We start from the raw sequence: 21691 nt of genomic DNA, 5'->3' as shown, positions 1-21691 counted from the left end.
CGGGAGCCAAAGGATGGCTACTTTTCAAATCTAACGTTTTGAACATAAGCTTCTGAGTGGTACAAAGACTGGATGGTCTTCAGTCTCGTAGTTTGGGTTTACTTGATGCCTAGAGCTTACAGTTCTTTCCATGATAAGCTCAAAATTTCCTACTTCTTGAATCAACTGTTGACCATTTCCTCTAAGGCCAGGGAGAGCTAAGTGGATTATAACTTCTCACGGAAAGTGTTTTCTTTTTCTCTCAGGATTTGGGTTTCGTTAGCGCGTCCTAGGGGGCCTGCACCTGATCCAGAATGGCCACAAACGCCCCCGGGCTACGTCTCAGCGCTTCAGCTCAGTGCAGCTGGTGGCTTTCTCTGTGAGGGCTGCAGTGCGCATCCTGGGCCCCTGACAAGGGCGGACTTTTGTATCGCACAGCAGTCCATGTGCACTTAACACACAAATTTAAAAGTGAGCCATTTTATAAAAGAATCTCCCTATAAAGAAGCATCTTATTAATAAATGATTTTTAGAACTTTAAAAATTTATTCTTTTTAGGTGGGCTCCACACCCAACACAGGGCTGGAACTCAACCCTGAGACCAAGAGTCACAGGCTCTACCGACGGCCAGCCAGGCACCCCCTCGATCTGGATTTTTAGCCACAAGCTCTCTCACCTGGAAATGAGACACGGACACTGTGCCCTTTAAATCACAACATACAAACCCGAAGAGGGGCATCACGACCGTTCACAGTATTCTGCAGTGTTAGCTCATGCTCCGTGAAATACGAAGTCTGGCCCACCGGGGATGGCAGTCACGGGCATGGGGACGGGTGCCTGGAGATGGCAGTCACGGGCATGGGGACGGGCGCCTTGTCTAGCCCATCCCTCCCCCCCACAAGAGTCTCATGGAAGGGAACATCAGCTGACAATAAAGGAAAGCAAAGCGCCATCTTACCATCAGGTGGGGCTTCTGCCCTAAATGCCAGAGCGCGCCTCGGTCAGCTGGGCTACACGAGAAGAGCCGCTGACCTCTCACCAAGCCCGGAGTTGTGTGAGTCCGACGGCACCGTGGAGCCGGCCAGCCTGGGCCGCGTCACCCTCCGGCCTTCCACAGCCTCCCTCAGGGTCCCTGGAGCTCACAGGGATCCTCCGGTTCCGCAGGGGAGGCCACACCTGGAACACTCCATGTTATCCCAGACAGATGGGAACCAGTGACAAAGGGAGGGTGACCAGGAGAGGGAGAGCTCTTGTGACTTCCAGTTGGGAATGAGGAAGCAGCTGGGAACAGTACTCTACGGGCCGTGCTGCGGCCGAACGGAGGAGGGCTAGACCCGTCCCGAAGAGCTCAAAGAACAGAGGAGAGACTCCGTCGGCAGCTCTGGCTCACGGTGGAGCTCGGAGGGCCCTGCCCGTCTCCCGAGGCAGACCGCTCCCTGTGGCCTGGCCGGGTTCCCAGGTGTCCCAGGCTCCAGTGGATGGGGCCGGGGAGGGGGTCTGCCTCGGTGGCTGGGACTAACCTCCGTGAGACGTTCCCCACACCACACTCGGTAGCAGATCCCAGGGAGAGCCCCTTACACAACCACGATCGCCCATGCTCAGCCCAGCCCTATCGAATCAGCTGCTTCAGGGGACGGGGTTCAAATGACCCGGGCTCTCTTCCATTCCCACGATCCAGATTCTAGAATAGGTGGATAGTTTTTGTACACTATTTCTATGCATCTATTATTAATACACAGCAGGAAAACAAACTTCATCTTCTTAACTTAGTTTCTGTGAAAGTGACTACTTGATGCTTCTTTTTATACTCCTTTAAAAGCATACATACCTCTAAGCCCATGAATGTAATTTTCTCAAAGATTAGAAACTCTAAGAAAATAGGTACAGCATAGAATTGTATCATATCGCTTAAGATGAATAAATGATTATAGTATAGTACCATAATTCTTTCATTTTAAAGTAAATTATAAATGGGCTTAATTTTTTTTTTTTTTTATTCAGAGGTAACCATGAGTGCTTTTCCTTTCTCAGAAGAAAAAAACACAAGAGGTTTCTCTAATTTTAAGTGCGTTTGCAATTAAAGAAATATGGATGCACGAAGAGGGAAAACACAGACAGAGTTGGTTTGCTACGTCCCTGTGAGGACCAGCTAGTTCACTGATGTTCTACTGGGTGATCTGGCAAAGTACCACTTTAATGGGTGAAAACCCAGTGTTTCAAGCAATAGAGAAAAAAAAAATCTAGTTTTAAATACTCGATGGTCATTTTTTATATAACTTAAACTTATTCAATACATTAAGTACATGTATTTTTAAATAATTAATATTATTTAAATTGAAGAATAGGTCACTGATCTTTAATGAAATTTCCAAAAGTTTTAGCAGTAGTTCCACACTTCCCCAGCAGGTGGCAGATTTCTTCTCACTCTGTCTTTCTCCTGGAAGCCAGCGCTAGAGCTCATCGTGCGTCAAAACTGTAGAGGAGGAAAATGTACTGAGTTATTGAAATCTTGAATATCAGATGCACTTACTAGCTAATTCTCACCAAAGTAAGAGATACAGAAAAAGCACAGCTGCTGAGTAGGGATCCTTTCGTTTGTTTGGTACCTATTTGCTTATGGGAAATGAGATTCGTTCTTTGTACATGATGGCACTTACTATATTGTATCACAAACGCTTAACATTTTATCACCTAGAAGGGGGTTCTCATGAGTCTAGTAGGGCAAGGACCACATCTTTTTTGATCTCTGTTATCTCTGAAACCTAGCACACTGCCTGGCCATGGAAGCCCTGAAAAATCCTGATCGTTTACTCGGCGTGTACCAAGAGCCTCCTGTTTAACACAATGGACTAACAGAGAGCAGCAGCCACATGTGGGGGTCCTCGGAGGTGGCAGAGACGGAGCGCTCCAACACTGACAGATGCTGACACGGCTGTGACAGGATCAGTCCTAGTGAAGACTTCTGGAGACCAAAAGGGTCTCCGCATCACTGAGGTGTCACACATGAACCGATTTTAAAACACTGATATTTAAAGTGACATTTTCAGGCAGAAATGAATGAAAGTACAATTTAAATGCATCCTATTCCACACTTCAAGATGTTAGACTCTGTTTCTCTCTTTACTAAATTCCACTTGAGAGATAATAAAGAAATACAAAAGGGAGCAACAATAATGAGAATGGGGGAGGTGGTTATGAGACATCATTGGAGCAGAGTTATGAATGAATTTCTAAAAATGGAAGACAGAACATAGAGCTGATACACGACCACATGGCAGGGAAGAGGAGGTGATTTTTCCAACAGAAGAGAACCTCCTGACAGCAAACACTGGTGGCGCGTGAGTGAGAATGTGAAGCAGTAACTGAAACACTGTCAGGAAAATCTGTGCTTCTCAGCCTCCCACTCTCATTCTGTCCCCTGCATTTCACAGGGAATTGGTCAGGCTGTTTATTACAAGACAAAAAGGAGAAAATGACTTTTGGAAGAAAAATTCAACAACCTACTGAGAGAGCGACAGAGAGACAGAGACTGATTTTCATATGAGTGTCAATGCTCTTGAATAAAATGCCGTCATTTTGGCTTTTGGCCAGGCTGGTGTGTAGCATGACCTTTATCAGTTACATGCCCGTATGTCCAGAGAGGAATCTGTCAATTCTGCACATGCTAATGTACCCAGAGCTTCTGATCAACCCTCCCACTCAGGGAAAAAGCCTATTGGAAAAAAAAGACATTTTTAAACAGAGAAGACCCTTGCCAGCTCTCTGTATTGAGCAATCTAATCTTTTACTCTTAAAAATATAAAAATAGCCAAGGATCTCCACACATTTGAGGAAGACCCATAGCAAAAGAAAAAAGGCCCAAGATAAACAAACAACATACCCAAAAGAAAGAAGATAACAAAGAGAACCAAAGAGGTACTTAAGATAATTCTAATATTTTCCAGATTATTCTGAAAATGAAATTCAATGAAACCATAAAACAAGAAACTGAAATTCAAAAGGAACAAGGAGAGAAAAAGATCCTGTCAAAAATTAAGATGCCATTTCCCTCTTAAAAAAAAAAATCAATAGAAGTAAAAAAAAAAAATTCCCTGAACAGAGGAGGAAAAGTAGGAAATATAAAAAGAAAATATAACTACAGAAATACAAAGGATCATAAAAGACTATTATGAACAATGATATGCCAAGAAACTGGGACAACCTAGAAGAAATGAATAAATTCCTAAAAACATTCAACTTATCATGAATATAGGGATTCATGAAGGAATAGAATGCCTAAACAAACCAATTACTAGCAAGGAGACTGAACCAGTAATCAAAACCTCCTGAGACACAAAAGTCCAGGACCAGATGGCTTCCCTGGTGAATTCTACCAAACATTAAAGGAATAATTAATACCAATCCTCTTAAACTTTTCCAAACAATAGATAAGGAAGGAACATATCCGAACTCACTTTATAAGGCCAGCATTAACTTGACCCCCAAACCAGAAAAGGACACTACAAGAGAAGAAAATTATGGATCAATATTCTTGATAAACAAAGATGTAAAAATCCTTAACAAAATATTAGCAAACCAAATTCAACAATACGTTAAAAAGATCACACACCATGATCAAGTGGGATGTGTTCTAGAGAGCAAGGATGGCTCGATATCCACAAATCAATCAACATGATACACGACATCAATAAAATGAAAGGATAAAAATATGATCATCTCAATGGATGCAGAAGAAGCATTTGCAATACATATGAATAATAAGTCATGTTATACACCTGAAACTAATATAAAGTTGTATCTGTCAATTATATCTCAACTTTAAAAAAGGAAAAATAAAGAATAATAGGTCATGACCAAGCTGAGTTTAAACCTGGAACACGGGGATGAGTCAATATCAAGAAATACATTAATAAAATTTGTCATATTGATAAATCAAATATAAAAAACAGATAGTCACCTCCATTGCTCTTGAGGAGGCATTCGATCAAAGAAACCCATTCTCTTTTCTCTTTTCAAATTCTAGTTAGTTAATATGCAGTGCTAAGTGCAACTCATTATTGATAAAAACATTCATTAAAATAGGAATCAATGGCTATTTCCTCTACATAATAAATTTTCGTAGTCCAAAGTGATTATGCTACTTAACAGGGAAACACAGAAGGTTGGCCAGGCAAAGTGAGAAAGAGGCCTAGTGCACTACTATTGTTAACATCCTGTTAGAGATATCAGCCCAAGCAATTACATGAGAAAAAGCAATGTGAGGTATAACATTAGAAAGGAAGAGTAAAAATTATTCTTGTTTGCAAATAATCTTTGGGGGGAAAAATCAAGAGAATCAACTTAAATATTACTATAAATGAAAACTCAGTATGATCACAGAAATAAAAATTCATACACAAAAAAACAATAGTTTTTCTGTATACAAGTAACCACCAGTAAGAAGATACATTGTAAGAGAAAATCCCATTCATAATACTAACATAAAAATGAAATGTCTAGGAATGAGCTTAAAAAGGTAACGTATAAAATTTAGATGACTAAAATGTTATGATTCTTGACAAACATAAAATGAACCTGAACATATAGAAAGATACAACATGCTCTTAGATGGGAAGAACAGATTTCATGAAGATGTCAGTACTTCCTAACCTAATTAACAAATTTAACATAATCTTCCTTCCAACCCCTACCATCCCCCAAAAAAACCTGAAAAATTTCAGCCTAGATAAGATGATTCTAAAGCTTATATGGAAAAATGAACAGGAGTACCAGGAAAACAACAAAAACAAAATAGTAATGAGGGGAGATAAGCCCTATTCAATATTAAAACTTGCTACAAATGTTCAATAATTAAAGGAGTGTGAAAGAGGCACATGTACAGTCAGAGATCAATGGAACAGGATAAAAAATGTGCCACATGAGACATAAATAATACTGGGATTTAGTTTATGATAAAGGCGGCAACACAAATCTCTGGAATAAAGATCATTAATTTCTTTCCAGGGTTGGACAACAATCCTCTAGGAAAAAATGAGCGATAGGACAAGAATAAATGGAAAACAAGAGACATGACAAATGGCCCTTAAACATACGACAATATCCTCAACTCCATTCATGTTATGGATTGAACAGTTTCCCTCCAAATTTATATGGTGGAATTCTAATTTGCAGAACTTCAGAAAGTGACCTTATTTGGAAATAGAGTCTTTACAGAGATAATGAAGTTAAAATGATGCCATTAGGTTACACCCTAATCCAACAGGAGTGGTGTCCTTGTTGGGTGAGGACATCTGCACACAGATACATGGAGAGTGAAGACAAGGTACAGGGAGCCAGAGAGAGAACGGCCGCCTACAAGTTGGGAAGAAATTCTGATAGATCCTCCCTCACTGCCCTCAAAAGGAACCCACCCTAATGACATCTGGATCTTGGACTTTAAGCTGCCAGCACCGTGAGACAAAAAATTTCTACTGTTTAAGCCACTTAGGCAGTGGTCCCTAGAAAAATAATACAGCTGCTATGAGAAATGCAAGAGTTATGAAATGTATACCGTAGCCTTAAAAATGACGGCCCCTTTGTGTCTGAGTAAAAGAGGTCTTCCAACTTTATACTATATACTTCCATATTGTTTTACTGTTTACAACATATCTTACATTTGTAATTCAAAATTAAGTAAAAAATGCAATAATCTTTCATAAAACTTCTCTTATTATTATATATAAATACATAGGTAAACACAAACATGCTATTTTTCTTTAAGATGGAGTCAATCATATTACAAATATTACTTTATGTTTTTAACTTAAAATATGCTGTCAGCAAAATATATTTATCTCAATTCTCTTGAAAGGCTACACTATATTTCATTGTTTGTGTATAATAATGTTTATATAATCAATAGTCTCTTAAATTATTTATTTCTTTTTTAAAAGTAGGTCACGCTCAGCATGGAGCCCAGCACAGGGATTGAACTCATGACCTTGAGATCAAGACCTGAGCTGAGTAGTAGATCAAGAGATGGAAGCTTAACCAACCAGATGTAGCCACTCAGGTGCCCCAATGGAGAAATTATTTCTATCTCATTAAAAACAACAGTATAACAATCATATGTATACATATATCATTTCTTTTTAAAATTATTTATTTTTAAAAAGATTTATTTATTTGACAGAGAGTATGTGTGTCTGCGTGTGGGGGGAGGGGCAGAGGGAGAGGAGGAAAGAGAATCTCAAGGTGACCCCCTACTGAGCATTGAGCCCAATGGGGGGCTTGATCCCACAACCCTGAGATCAAGACCTGAGCTGAAATCAAAGAGTCGGCCTAAACGACTGAGCCACCCAGGCACCCCGTCATTTCTCTTTTATAACATAAATTTGTTAAAGTGAATTGCTGGGTCAAAGGGCACACATATTTTTAATTTTTATACATATGGTATTATTTCCTTAATGTATACAGCTATTGTATGTGTAAGTACATTAGAGTGCTCACTTGTCAATATCCTTGCTAACACTGGATATTATTAACCCTTTAACTCTTTCCAATTTGAAAGAGAAACATTTCATCTCATGTTCTGCACATTAAAAAATTTTTAGGTAATTACGTAAAATTTCCTTTCTTCCTTTTCCTTTCTTCCTTTCTCCCCCTTCTGTCTTCTCTTTCTCTTCGAAATGGTTACATCACAACACTGACAGAGTCTTCTTCTGCACTGAAATGGTGACTTAATTAAATTATTTAATTTATTGGGACATCTGGGTGGCTCAGTGGGTTAAGCCTCTGCCTTCGGCTCAGGTCATGATCTCAGGGTCCTGGGATCGAGTCCCGCATCGGGCTCTCTGCTCAGCGGGGAACCTGCTTCCTCCTCTCCCTCTCTCTCTGCCTACCTCTCTGCCTACTTGTGATCTCTGTCTGTCAAATAAATAAATAAAATCTTTAAAAAATTATTTAATTTATTAATTAAAAATACATGAGTGTGTTTTAAATACTGAACTTCTCAGAAAATAATACACTGGTTTTGTTAAGGAATACAGAAAGTCAAGATGAACACAACTTCATGCTTATGTGAGAAAGTTTACATACAACATTTTTATGTTTATATTTAACATTTGAATGTTTTGAAAAAATAAAGCTTAATAAAATTAAGAATTTTATTTTGAAACACTGGAAAGAATTATTGTTGAGGATTAATATAACCTGTGAAAAGTCTGTAACACAGACTGGAGCTCAGTGCTATTTTTTAAAAAAGAGTAAAGAAAAACAGAGAACTAGGCACTGATGAGGAAAGAGAATTATGAGGCAATCAGGAAGTTTGTATCGGCTTTAAAGGAATATTCAACACTCATTTGTTGAAGGTTTATGCAGAGTGATGAAATGCCCAGGTAACCACGGTTTAATCTTGGAAATGGAAGCTCATGGGATCCTAGTCACGCTGCAGCCCTGACTAAGGCTGCTCGAACCAGGAACCCATGGGAAATCCCTATTCTGTAGGAGATTAATTTAGGAGATAGGAGGTAATATTTCTAGTTACTATGTAAGTCTTTTACTAAAACTCAGGGCTTAGATTTTCCCATTTGGGAAATTCGGTGTAATGTTAAAGACGGGCATTTTGCTACTTCGATTTTTTACTGCTGGTGTCGGGAGGCTGACGCCGCCGCACTGGGCTCTGCGTGAAGTTCTTTGCATGGGGAAGAGAGTCTCTGTCCACGTTTTTAATTTGTGAGCTAAGTTCTCTGCATGGGGAAGAGTCTCTGTCCACGTTTTTAATTTGTGAGCTTAGTCCACATAAAAAGGAAATTCCTTAAAGAAATTCTGATCTCATCATTTAATAAATTCACCAAGAAATTAGTTTGTAATCTATTATAGTCTCAGTTAATGCGATGCATGGTTCTGACACCACCGCAGAAGGGTGACTTACTTGCATTTTTCTTCTTATTTTCCAGGTGATCTAACAGTCGCCGGATCTCAGTGTCATACTCCACCCATTCTGGGACAATCCTGGCAGCAGCTTGTAGCTTGGGTTCTTTTGTTTTGGGATTATTACACTGAAAATGTAAATAAAGTTTTATTAATGAAAAGCTATTGCCCTTGTAGGTCCGTTATACTTCAACGAAGGAAAGAAGGAAGCAAAGTAGGAAGAGAGGGAGGAAGGACTGATCACTGTTCGGGAAACGTGAAGGAAATGCCTGAGGACGTTACTAAGTCACTAGAGCAAACAAAAATGCATTTTGTAAAAAGCTGAGTCCTAAGCACCAATTATTTAAAGTTCTTAAGTTAGTTGAATGGGGAAAGGATCAAGTGAAATGACAAATCATACTTTATGCGAGCAGTGTTTAATGCAAACACCTCAATAAGAAATTTTTTACTTTTTAAAGATTTTACTTATTTCTTTGTTAGAGAGAGAGAGAGAAAGCACAACCAGGGGGAGAAGCAGGCAGAGGGAGAAGCCGGATGAGGGACTTGAGCCGAGGACCCCGGATCATAACCCAAGCCAAAGACATATGCTTAACCGACTGAGCCACCCAGGCGTCCCTCAATCAGAAATTTAAGCAAAAATTATTTTTAAAACATTCTGATCTTTTTTTTTTTTTTTTTAAGATTTTATTTATTTGACAGAAAGACACAGTGAGAGAGGGAACACAAGCAGGGGAAGTGGGAGAGGGAGAAGCAGGTTCCCTGCCAAGCGGGGAGCCTAATGCGGGGCTCCATCCCAGAACCCCAGGATCATGACCTGAGCCGCAGACAGATGCTTAAGGACCGAGCCACCCAGGCGCCCTAAACATTCTGATGGTTAACAAGTAGTCTGTCAAACAATTCTGCAAACTGTTTTGATAAAAGATCTAATTCCATGACCATTCTGTAAACATAAACTCCATTAACAAATATTTTTTACCTTTTCTTTGGGCTAATGTCTGGTTTATATGCTTTCCGTTTTCCACAGACAAAAGTATTGGTTAGCCTTTAGAAATCCCATGAGTTTCTTTAGCAAAAATGACCATTCCGCTTCTTACGCCTCACTTCTATTTAGCAACTGAGATGATCTTTAAAGTCAGTTAACTGGAAGAAGAAAATCAGTTAACTGGAACTCATTTGTCAAAATATTGACAGGTGTGAAAGGCAGAGTAGTTTATAAATCTCATGTCTAGAAATATTAACTAGTCTACCTGACACAGGGGAAAACCAGTGGGTGTGGCTCCGCAGTCAGGTTCCAACCGCAGCTCACTAGAGGCGAGACCCATACAGTTTGTGTGTGTGTGTGTGTGTGTGTGTGTGTGTGTATAGAGGGGGGGGTGTCTGGCGAGACCCATACAGTGTGTGTGTGTCTATGTCTGTGTGTGTGTCTAGAGGGGGGTGTCTGGCGAGACCCATACAGAGTGCGTGTGTGTGTGTGGGGGGGTTGTCTGGCAAGACCCATACAGTGTGTGTGTCTGTGTGTCTGTGTGTGTGGGGGGGTGTCTAGTGCTCCACACAGAGGAGGAAGACAGTCTCCAAGGTTCCACTGACACAGAACCCAGTTAAACGACTCAGCGAGCAACTGGTCCTACCATGGAGTTCCTTGGGAAATTAAAAGGCTAAAAAGGCAAAAGTCTCGTAGGAGAAGGATCTGACTGTGGACGTAGGCGCCAGTGCGGAGGACGAGGTCTGCTGATGCGCTGCGCGGGAGGTGTGAGGAGAGAGGTCACAGGGGCCCCCAGAGTGTGCGGCCGGAGCCCTGGGCGGAACGGAGACGCCATGACGGAGCCACGCGGGGCGGCGGTGGGAGCACAGACCCCCGCAGCTCCAGGAGCCGCCCGTCTGCTCCCTACAAGGCAGTCACGGAGGCCGCACGTGGAAGCCCGCTCGACGCGGCATTCCCGTGGAGCTGCCTCAACCTGCTTCCTCCTTAATTCCCGTGCGAAAGCGCCTGGTTATGAGCCATGAGCCTAGTGTCTGGATCCTTTCCTCACCAGATATTTTCAGTCCATTCCACTGCGGCTGTTCTCTGTAGTCCTATATTCCTGAAGTAAGTGGGAAAAGAGGATTTTCTTCGCGGAAATTAACCTTACAGACCATACGTTCGATAAAGTGAAGATAATGAAACTATTTTCTTTCATTTTGTGTCAGAAGCTGTCAAAATTACTGTTTTCCTTGATCTTTGTGCTACAATATTTCCCCCCTATAATCTCGATCAGTGGTGCTATTCTGCCCCTCAGGGGAGCTCTGACAAGGTCTGGACACATTTTGGGTGTCAGGACTCGGGGGCGGGGTGCTACTGCCATCTAGTGGGTAAGGCCAGGGACGTGCAAAACATCCCCCAGAGTGCAGGAAGGTCCCCACCGTTAGGGATCACTCGGTCCTAAACGTCAGTAATGCCCAGGTTGAGGTACCCTGATGGAAACGGCGCAGAGTATCATGACATTCAGAAATGCTCTCCTCACCTTCAATGCCATTAATCGTGCTTTCCTCTCTTCATTAGGCCACTTCCTCGGGGTTTTTCGGCACTCCCTTAACTTTTTCCCCAAGGAGCTCGCCCAAATTAGCACGGTCTCTCATTGTGAAGTGTTTCTGTGGGAGGGATGGCTAGCTGTCCACCAAAATTTACGCCACCTTTTCTCTATGTAGACCCATCCCTAGGCAGTAGCTGCGCATTGGGAAGGCCATTCCTCAGCCCCTCTTACATTACATGTGGCCACACAACCAATGCCCACCCAAGGGGGCCACGGCTTTTAGGAGTCAGGAAGCATTCCTGCCACTTCTTCCCTCCCCTCCAGATCAACACTACACAAGAGAAATAATGATGGAAACTATATATGTCATCTTAAATTTTCCAGGAGCGACATAGAAAAGTACAAAAAGAACAGGTGCAATAAATTTTAATGCTGTATTTTACTTAACCAACTATGTCCAAATGATCAGTCAATATGTAATAAGTTAGTAATAAGATGTTTTTACCTTATTATTGTACCAAGTCTTGAAAATCTATCTTACACTTTACAGCCCATCTCAGTTCAGACTAGCAACATTTTAAGTGCTCAGGGTCCACATGTGGCAAGTGGCCGCCATCCTGGGCAGATCAGCTCCAGATGGATACAGAGAAGACAGGACCTCAGAGGATGAAGGAGCCCCAAGTGGACGGAGGGTGGTCCCTGAGTCATGGGGGACAGGGAAGCTACTCACGGACAGAATATTCACATAGATCTGTACTCAGGTGAGGGAGAAACAACTGAAATTTAGGGTTATAGTTAGTTTATGCTAACCTAAGTACTAGAGACCCCCAGGAGACCCTCCGTCACGAATGTACGAGTCCCAACCTTTTACGTCCCAGCACAACCTTAACAATCTCTTAGGCATTTCGTTCAGTAAAGTCCTTGACCTCTCTTTAGAAAATTCCCTTCTTTCTTCTTTTTTTTTTTTTTAAATATTTTATTTATTTATTTGAGACAGAGACAGTGAGAGAGAGCATGAGCGAGGAGAAGGTCAGAGAGAGAAGCAGACTCCCCATGGAGCTGGGAGCCTGATGCGGGACTCGATCCCAGGAATCCAGGATCATGACCTGAGCCGAAGGTAGTCGTCCAACCAACTGAGCCACCCAGGCGTCCCCCATTCTTTCTTCTTAACAGTGCCATCTTACTTATTTCTGCTACATTCTATCACCTTTGGTTGCAACCTGACATACTGGCCTGCTACGTTTTTCTCTATACATTTCTAATGTATAGAGATTCTAGAATTTCTAGAAAAATGTCATTCAATTTCTAGAAAAATGTCTATTTTATTGTCTTGTCTTTTGTTCAAAACTGTATGAATGCTAATATTTTGACAGCTTATTTTTTATCGAAGAACTTATAAATAATTATTTAAAACTTAAATTAGCACAAAATACATTCTTTTTCTTCAGAAAGAAGAAATTCTTTCTGAAGAAAAAGAATGTCAGTATCTCATAGCTATTAAAGATAATAAAGTATTGGAATGTGAGTTCGAGACAGCTGGACAATAAATTAGTTTCAAATACTTCACATCTAGGAGAGTTACACTGTGTAGCATAGGATCTGCTTAAAATCAAAATGAAAATAAATTTCTCAAAAGGAAGAAAAGCAGACACGTAAAGGATAATTTAGTAGACACAGAATTATTTCGGCCGTCTTCATTTGGGAAAAATACTGGCAGGAGAACCAAACTGGTTATACATTAAGATGAAAGTTAATCCATGAGCACTTCAGGCAGCTCCTGGCCTTCCTTTCAGATGCCCCTGAGAAGCGCCGAGAGAGCAGAGCAGCGAGCCCCAGATCGCCGTCCCTCACACGGCTGCTTGCATGGACGGCCCTTGGCCGGCATCTGGGAACGTGGGTTTCAGGAGTGTTGCCATCATTCCTGGTAAGACTAGTACAACAGTGCCTCAAGTGTGCCAACCCATGCTTTATACTGAACCTGCTTTCCTTTTGGATGTTGGGAATTTTCAGTGTATTTCCTTTTTAAGTGCCTGATATGCGACAGGCAGGGGGAGTGCTTGCGAGCGGCCCCGGTAAGAATCCTGCACACTGGGTTCCTGAAGAGCTGCCCTGGGGCACACCACCTCACCCGTGCTGTGGAATTCCTCAAGGCTTCAGGGTTGAGCTGGTCCCGCATGACTGCCCAGGGAGAGGGCTCTTGGAAGCCTGCCCCTGGCTTGCTCTGAACTTTGCCCCCCACACCTCTTCCCTGTGTGGATATGGCATGAAACCCTGCCACGAGCAGGGTGATATTCTGAGTCCTGGGAGTCCTTTTAGTGATTCCTCAACCCTGGGGGTGGTCCTGGAGGCCCCCTGACACAGCTCTGTACTTGGCCAACCTCAGTGAACACCACAGTACATGAGAGACGAAGCAGCAGGGTGTCATGGGGGTGCCATCCTGGCTGTAAAAGAGAAACTATTCTCCTTGAACACATTCACGTGTGCTTGCACGCAGACGATCGCGCACACACTCACCAGATCAATGGTTTTGGCTCTCTGTTTGGAGTCGTCGTCGCACCACGTTTCACACCACAGCCAGTCTTGAGGAAGAGACTTAATGGCGACTTGGTAAATCATATTATTGGGGAGATCCTATAGAAACATGATTTCAACAAGGTAACAGAAATTAGGCAGAGGGAATGAGCTTGATGATGCCAACTAGATTAAAAACAATCTCAAAAAAACATTCATAGATCTAAGATATCGATTTTTAAGCTACTAACATACTTACTATGGCCCAATCATCTTGTGTGACGATGAACCCGGGGGCTAGAACTGTGCCCAAAGCTGTCCTGGACATCACCCTTGACATCAGGGATGCAGTGGGGAGCCCAGACACCCACCACCCCACATGCCCTCAAATGGACAGCTGCACCGCCTCCGCCCGTCCTGAACCAGCACACTGGTCACCCGCGCTGGGCCCGCTCTTGCCATTGCTGTCAACGTGCTGGCACCATGCCCTCCGGATTCGGAGGGGACCCTTTCTTTTTCTGTTAGGAAATAATGCTCCAGGCTTTCTAAGCAAAGACTGTTGACACCTGGGTTAAAGAAAGTTTACAAGGCAAATGAGCCTCATAAGTGACAAAGGCCTCACAGTCCTGCCTACAAGCACGTGCGTGACTGAGCCCAGTCAGGTCCTCAGAGGAGATGGCCATCCCTGGGCCAAGATGATTTCAGCCTCATTAGTGCCTGTGGAGCAGAATGCTCAGCTACGTCAGGCCCAGATTCCCGGCCCACTGCAACTATTTGTTATTGCAAGTGGCTATGTTTTCTGGTAAGTTGTTAGGGAGCGATAGATAATGAATACGGGGTTTGTAGGATTTGGACTTTCCAAATAAAGCTGCTACATCAATTCATGCACAAGTCTCTATATAGACATATACTTTTTACAAAGATCTATTTATTTAAATTTGGCAGAGAGGCAGGCAGAGAGAGAGGGGGAAGCAGGCTCCCCGCAGAGCACAGAGCCTGATGCGGGGCTCCATCCCAGGACCCTGGGATCATGACCTGAGCCGAAGGCAGAGGCTTTAACCCACTGAGCCACCCAGGCACCCCTAGACTTATACTTTTATTTCCCTTGAAGTAGATTGACTGGTCATAGGGTAGGAGTAAATTCAAATTCATAAGAAACTGCCAAACTGTTTTTCAAAATGTCTACAGTATTTTTTGTTTTTTTTATTATGTTAGTCACTGTAGAGTTTTTGACGTTGTGTTGCATGATGCACTGTTTGCATGTAACACCCAGTGCTCCGTGCAGTACGTACACTCCTTAATACCCATCACTGCGCCAACCCATCCCCCCATCCCCCACCCTCCAAAAACCCTGTTTGTTTCTCAGAGTCCATAGTCTCTCGTGGTTCGTCCACCCCCTCCGCCATTTTCCCCTTCCTTCTCCTAATGTCCTCCATGCTATTCCTTATGCTCCACATGTAAGTGAAACCATATAATTGTCCTTCTCTGCTTGACTTATCTCACTCAGCATAATCTCCTCCGGTCCCGTCTATGCTGATGCAGAAGTTGGGTATTCATCCTTTCTGATGGCAGAGTAATACTCCATTGTATATATGAACCATATCTTCGTTATCCACTCATCTGCCCATTGAAAGGCATCCTGGCTCTTTCCACAATTTGGCTATCGTGGACATTGCTGCTATGAGCATTGAGGTGCATGTGGCCCTTCTTTTCACTACATCTGTATCTTTGAGGTAAATGACCAGCAGTGCAATTGCCAGGTCAGAGGGCAGCTCTATTTTTAATTTTTTGAGGGACCTCCATACTGTTTTCCAAAGTGGCTGCACCAGCTTGCATTCCCACCAACAGGGTTACAGCATTTTTACCTGCTCATCAGCAATGTATGTACCCTTGTCAACACTTAGTATGGTCTTTTTAGTATCAACCATTTTAATGGTATGTGGAATTATTCATTGTAGTTTTAATCCTCATTTCCCTAATGACTAATCATCTTCAGCATCTTTCCATGGACTTATTGCCACTTGATCATCATGTTTGCTGAAGTGTCTGTTAAAATCTGATATTTAAAAATTTTTATTTTTAAAATACTTAATTTTTTAAAGATTTTATTTATTTATTTGACAGACAGAGATCACAAGTAGGCAGAGAGAGGAGGAAGCAGGCTCCCCGCCGAGCAGAGAGCCCGATGTGGGGTTCAATCCCAGGACGCTGGGACCATGACCTGAGCTGAAGGCAGAGGCTTTAACCCACTGAGTCACCCAGATGCCCCTAAAGATTGGTTTTTTAATTTTTTTTATTATGTTCAATTATCCAACATATAACACATCATTAGTTTTGGATGCAGTGTTCAACGAATCATTAGTTGCACAGAACACCCAGTGCTCATAACGTCATGTGTCCTCCTAAACTCCCGTCATTCGTTACTCCATCCTCCCACCCCCTCCCTTCTGTAACCCTCAGTTTGCTTCCTGGAGTCCAGAGTCTTTCATGGTTTGTCTCCCTCTCTGATTTCTTCCCATTCAGTTTTCCCTCACTTCCCCAGTGGTCCTCCATGCTATTGCTTATGTTCCACATGAGTGAAACCATATGATAGTTGTCCTTCTCTGCTTGACTTATTTCATTAGCATAATCCCCTTCAGTTCCATCTACGTTGATGCAAATGGTGGGTATGCATCCTTTCAGATGGCTGAGTAATATATATGGACCACATCTTCTTTATCCATTCATCTGTTGAAGGGCATCTCACCTCCTTTCACAGTTTGATTACTGTGGACATTGCTGCTATGAACATTGGGATGCAGGTCCCCCTTCTTTTCATTAAGCCTGTATCTTTGGGGTAAATACCTAGTAGTGCTATTGCTGGGTCGTAGGGTAGTTCTACTTTTAATTTTTTGAGGAAACTCCATACTGTTTTCCAGAGTGGCTGCATCACCTTGCATTTCCACCAACAGTGTAAGAGGTTTCCCCTTTCTCCATATCCTCTTCATGGAACACTTGTTTCCTGTCTTGTTAATTTTTGTCACTCTAACTGGTATAAGGTGGTATCTCATTGTGATTTTGATTTCAATTTCCCTGATAGCTAATGACGTGGAACTTTTTTTCACATGTCTGTTCGCATTTGTATGTCTTCTTTGGAAGACATTTGTATGTCTTTCACATCTTCTGCCCATTTCTTGACTGGATTATTTGTTTTTTGGGTGTTGAGTTTGAGAAGCTTTTAATAGATCTTGGATCCTAGCCCTTTATCTGATAGGTCATCTGCAAATACCTTCTCCCATTCCATGGGTTGGCTCTTAGTTTTGTTGACTGTTTCCTATCCTGTGCAAAAGCTTTTTATCTTGACTGAAGTCCCAAAAGTTCATTTTTGCTTTTGTTTCCCTTGTCTTTAGAGACCTGTCTTGAAAGTCGCTGTGGCCAATGTCAAGGAGGTTGCTGCTGGTGTTCTCCTCTAGGATTTTGATGGATTCCTGTTTCACATTGAGGTCTTTCATCCATTTAGAGTTTATCTTTGTGTATGGTGTAAGAGAACGGTCCAGCTTCACTCTTCTACATGTGACTGTCCAATTTTCCCAACACCACTTATTGAAGAAACTTTTTTCCACTGGATATTTTTTCCTGATTTGTCTAAGATTAGTTGACCACAGAGTTGAGGGTCCATTTCTGGAGTCTCTATTTTGTTTCTGATTTTTAAAAATGAGATTGTTTTCTTTCTTATTAATGGGTTTTGAGAGTTCTTTTATATATTTGTCAATTATTTTCTAATGTGGGTCACACTTTTAACAGGTCTAAAAACATGTGCATAAACAATGTTCTCCTATCTTCTAAAAGTTTTATAGTTTTATATTTTATCTTTAGATCTATGATGTGTTTTGAGTTGATTTTTGTACATGAAATGTGTTATGAATGGGAGTGGTTTTGTTTTGCTTTGTATATGGATGTCTAATTTTTCCAGTGCCATTTTAGAAGGCTGTCATTTTCCCACTGCACTGCCTTTACACCTTTGTCAAAAGTCAATTATTCAAACGAATGGGTTATTTCTGGAATCTCTATTCCTACATATGGATTTAATTACCTGTTTTTATACCAAATCACACCATTTGGATTATAGTATCTTTATATTAAATCTTGAAATCAGGCAAAATAAGTCTTCCAATTCTGTTCTTCTTCAAAGCTGTTTTGGCTATTTTGGGTCTACTGCATTTCTATACAAACTTAATGTTTTAAATGCTATTAGAGAGAGTATCATCTTTTTAGCTTCCATTTCCAACTGTTGCTAGTAAATAGAAATACAGAATTGACTTTCATATACTGATCTTACATCTGCAATATTACTAAATATACTTATTGGTTCTATATAACTTTTTAGTAGATTAGAGAGGATATTCTACATAAATCATTCTATTGTCTGAAAAAAAAAAGTTACTTATTCCTTGCCAATTCAATGCCTTTTATTTTTCCTGCCTTGTTGTACTATCTAGTACCTCCACTGCAATGCTGAATGGAAATGATGAGTAGATGTTTTTGCTTTGTACCTGATCTTAAGGGGAGAGTATTCAGTATTTCACCATTAAGTACAATGTTAACTATAGGTTTTTCATAAGTGTCTTTTTTAAGATTTTATTTATTCATTTTAGAGAGAGAGAGAGAGCGCACGTGCAAGTGAGCACAACAAGATGGGGGAAAAAGCAGAGGGAGAGGGAGAGATAATCTGAAGCAGACTCTGCACTGAGCGCAGAGCCCAATGTGGGGCTCAATCCCATGACTGTGAGATCATAGCCTGAGCCGAAAGCAAGAGTCAGACACTCAACTGACTGAGCCACCGAGGTGCCCCTCATAGGTGTCCTTTACCAGGTTGAGGAAGTTCCCTTCTTGTGCTAGGCTGCTGAGAGTTTTTATTAGGAATGGATACTGGAATATATAGGAATGGATAGTGGAATATATCAAATGCTCTTTTGTATCAAGCTGATCATGTGATTTTCCTTTTTTTTGGTCTATTAATTAGTGAATTACACTGACTGGTATTCTCAAATGGAATGAACCCAGGGATAAAGTCCATTTAATTATGACATAGGGTCTTTATTATATATGCTGGATTTGATTACCTGAGATTTTTATTAAGGATGTATACACCTGTTCATGTGGGATGTTGGTCTGTAATTTTCCTTTCTTGTAGTGTCTTTGTATGGTTTTAATGTTAAAGTCATTAATGTTGGCTTCATAGAATGAGTAGAATTGGTATTGTTTCTTTCTTTAATGTTTTGTAATGAAGGTATCTGGGCATGAAGATTTAAACTAAACTCAAATTCCTCCATTGACATAGGGCTATTCAGACTATTTTAAGTGCATTTTGGTAGTTTGTGTCTTTTATTTATTTAAAAAGAAAAAGCCCATCATAAAAAGAATCACAAGATCCAACTCATGGAAGTCTACCAGACCCCACTCCCTGGCAGTAAAACCCACAAAGGCTGGATATTCTTAAAATTGTTCTCTGTGGGTAATCCCACAACCCCAAGACAATGGAAAAATGAACTGCCCAATGTAAGTAATAAGCCTAATGTTAAAGAGTACGGTTAGCTAACTTTAAAAAATTTATGAAACTCTTTGATAGAGGGTGGGTTCCCTTCCCCATCTGGGAGGAGAGACCACTACTCTGTGAAGTCTTTTAAGTAGCTGACTAGACTGGACTCTTCCTAACCGAGACCACAGATTCTTCGGAACTGAAATATATACATATTCTGCATACGAGTTTGTCTTTCCTGCTCACAGAGACTTAGTAGCATTATCCAAGGGCTTACAGAGCTATCCACTGAGGGAGGATTCCGTTTAATATTGCATTAGACCAACAGACCCACTTTAGAGCAAGGAAAGGAAGCCTGGTAGAGGGCACATGACCAGGAGATCCCGTGGTCTGGCTGAATACTCTGCTGGCCTGACAGAGCAATAAATGATTTACTGAAGGCACAGGAGGTGCTACCTTGGGGACAAGACACTGCAAGAATGGGGTGTAGCATATGTTCTAAATCACCAACCATCATATGGTGCTGTGTCACCACATGGAAGAATGGGTCCAAGGGGCAAAGTAGAAGTGATCCTACTTATCCTCACTCCCAGTGACCCTCTGGGGGATGCTGTGCTTGTTATCCCCCTAATTCTGGGAGGTTTTGGGTCCAATCATTAGGTTAAGTGGCTCTGGAAATTAGTCAGATATTGAGAAAAAAAAAGGTGCTTATCTGTTAGGAAAAACAAAATGTAAGGCAGTAGCCAGGTGGGACACAGGATGAAGGGAGTCTGTCTTAAAGATCAGAGATGGAGACATGTTTAACTGATGATGCGAGGGAGTAAGAAAAAGGTACAGTAAGTGAGCCAGGGCATGTGGTGGGAGGAAGAGGCCTAAGGATGGAAAAGGGAAGATAAAATATCAGTTTTGAAAATGTTGAGCTGAAAGTGAAAAAATTACATGTTAAGTGGAGACAGTTGAGATATCCAATACAGAATGTACCAAGGGTAAAAGAGGATGCAAATGTCAGACTTTGAAGTTTACAAGCAGGGAACTAGAGCGGTCTGGATCCATTCACTGAACATGAGTCCATGAGACCATTCTCTTACACCATATACAAGAAAAAGTCAAAATGGATAAAAGACCTCAATGTGAGGCAGGAATCTATCAAAATCCTAGAGGAGAACATAGGCAGTAACCTCTTCAACATTGGCCACAGCAACTTCTTTCGAGACACGTCTCCAAAGGCAAAGAAAACAAAAGTGAAAATGAACTTTTAGGACTTCATCAAGATAAAAGCTTTTGTACAGCAAAGGAAACAGTCAACAAAACTAAGAGCCGGGGCGCCTGGGTGGCTCAGTGGATTAAGCCGCTGCCTTCGGCTCAGGTCATGATCTCAGGGTCCTGGGATCGAGCCCCGCATCGGGCTCTTTGCTCAGCGGGAGCCTGCTTCTCTCTCTCTCTCTCTCTGCCTGACTCTCCGCCCACTTGTGATCTCTCTCTCTGTCAAATAAATAAATAAATAAAATCTTTTAAAAAAAAAAAAAAAAAAAAAAAAAAAAACTAAGAGCCAACCCATGGAATGGAAGAAGATATTTGCAAATGACATATCAGGTTAAGGGGTAGTATCCAAGATCTATAATGAACTCCTCAAACTCAACACCCGAAAAACAAATAATCCAGTCAAGAAATGGGCAGAAGATATGAAAAAACTCTTCTCCAAGGAAGACATACAAATGGCTAACAGACACATGAAAAAATGTTCCACATCATTAGCTATCAGGGAAATTCAAAACAAAACCACACTGAGATACCACCTTATGACAGTTAGAATGGCAAAGATTAACAAGATAGGAAACAATTGTTGGAGAGGATGTGGAGAAAGGGGAACCCTCTTACACTGTTGGTGGGAATACAGGCTGGTGCGGCCTCTTTGGAAAACAGTGAGGAGATTCCTCAAACAATTAAAAATAAAGCTACCCTATGACTCTGCAATTGCACTACTGGGTATTTACCCCAAAGATACAAATGTAATGAAAAGAAGGGCTATATGTACCCCAATGTTCATAGGAGCAATGTCCACAACCGCCAGACTCTGGAAAGAGCCAGGATGACCTTCAACAGATGAATGGATAATGAAGATATGGTCCATACATACAATGGACTATTTATTAGCCATCAGAAAGGATGAATACCCAACTCCTGTATCAACATGGTTGGGACTGGAAGAGATTATGCTGAGTGAAATAAGTCAGGCAGAGAGAGTCAATTATCATATGGTTTC

General features: G+C 41.6%; 1 protein-coding gene across 1 annotated transcript in view; it reads right to left on the bottom strand.

Moving 5' to 3' along the window:
• Positions 1–2223: 2223 nt before the first annotated feature.
• The window catches only part of UGGT2 (UDP-glucose glycoprotein glucosyltransferase 2), a 192698-nt gene continuing 173230 nt past the window's right edge, over positions 2224–21691 (bottom strand). Inside the window, exons 37-39 of the mRNA XM_059144382.1 lie at positions 13914–14030; positions 8891–9017; positions 2224–2452 (exon numbers count right to left, since the gene is read on the bottom strand). Coding sequence (XP_059000365.1) covers positions 2430–2452; positions 8891–9017; positions 13914–14030 — 267 coding nt within the window. The 3' untranslated portion in view covers positions 2224–2429. The remainder of the gene's footprint in view (positions 2453–8890; positions 9018–13913; positions 14031–21691) is intronic.

Source organism: Mustela lutreola, chromosome 13 (genome assembly GCF_030435805.1).
Source record: "Mustela lutreola isolate mMusLut2 chromosome 13, mMusLut2.pri, whole genome shotgun sequence".
Lineage (NCBI taxonomy): Eukaryota > Metazoa > Chordata > Mammalia > Carnivora > Mustelidae > Mustela > Mustela lutreola.
Note: the sequence above shows the minus strand (reverse complement) of the source record. Positions and strands in the feature narration are given on the sequence as shown.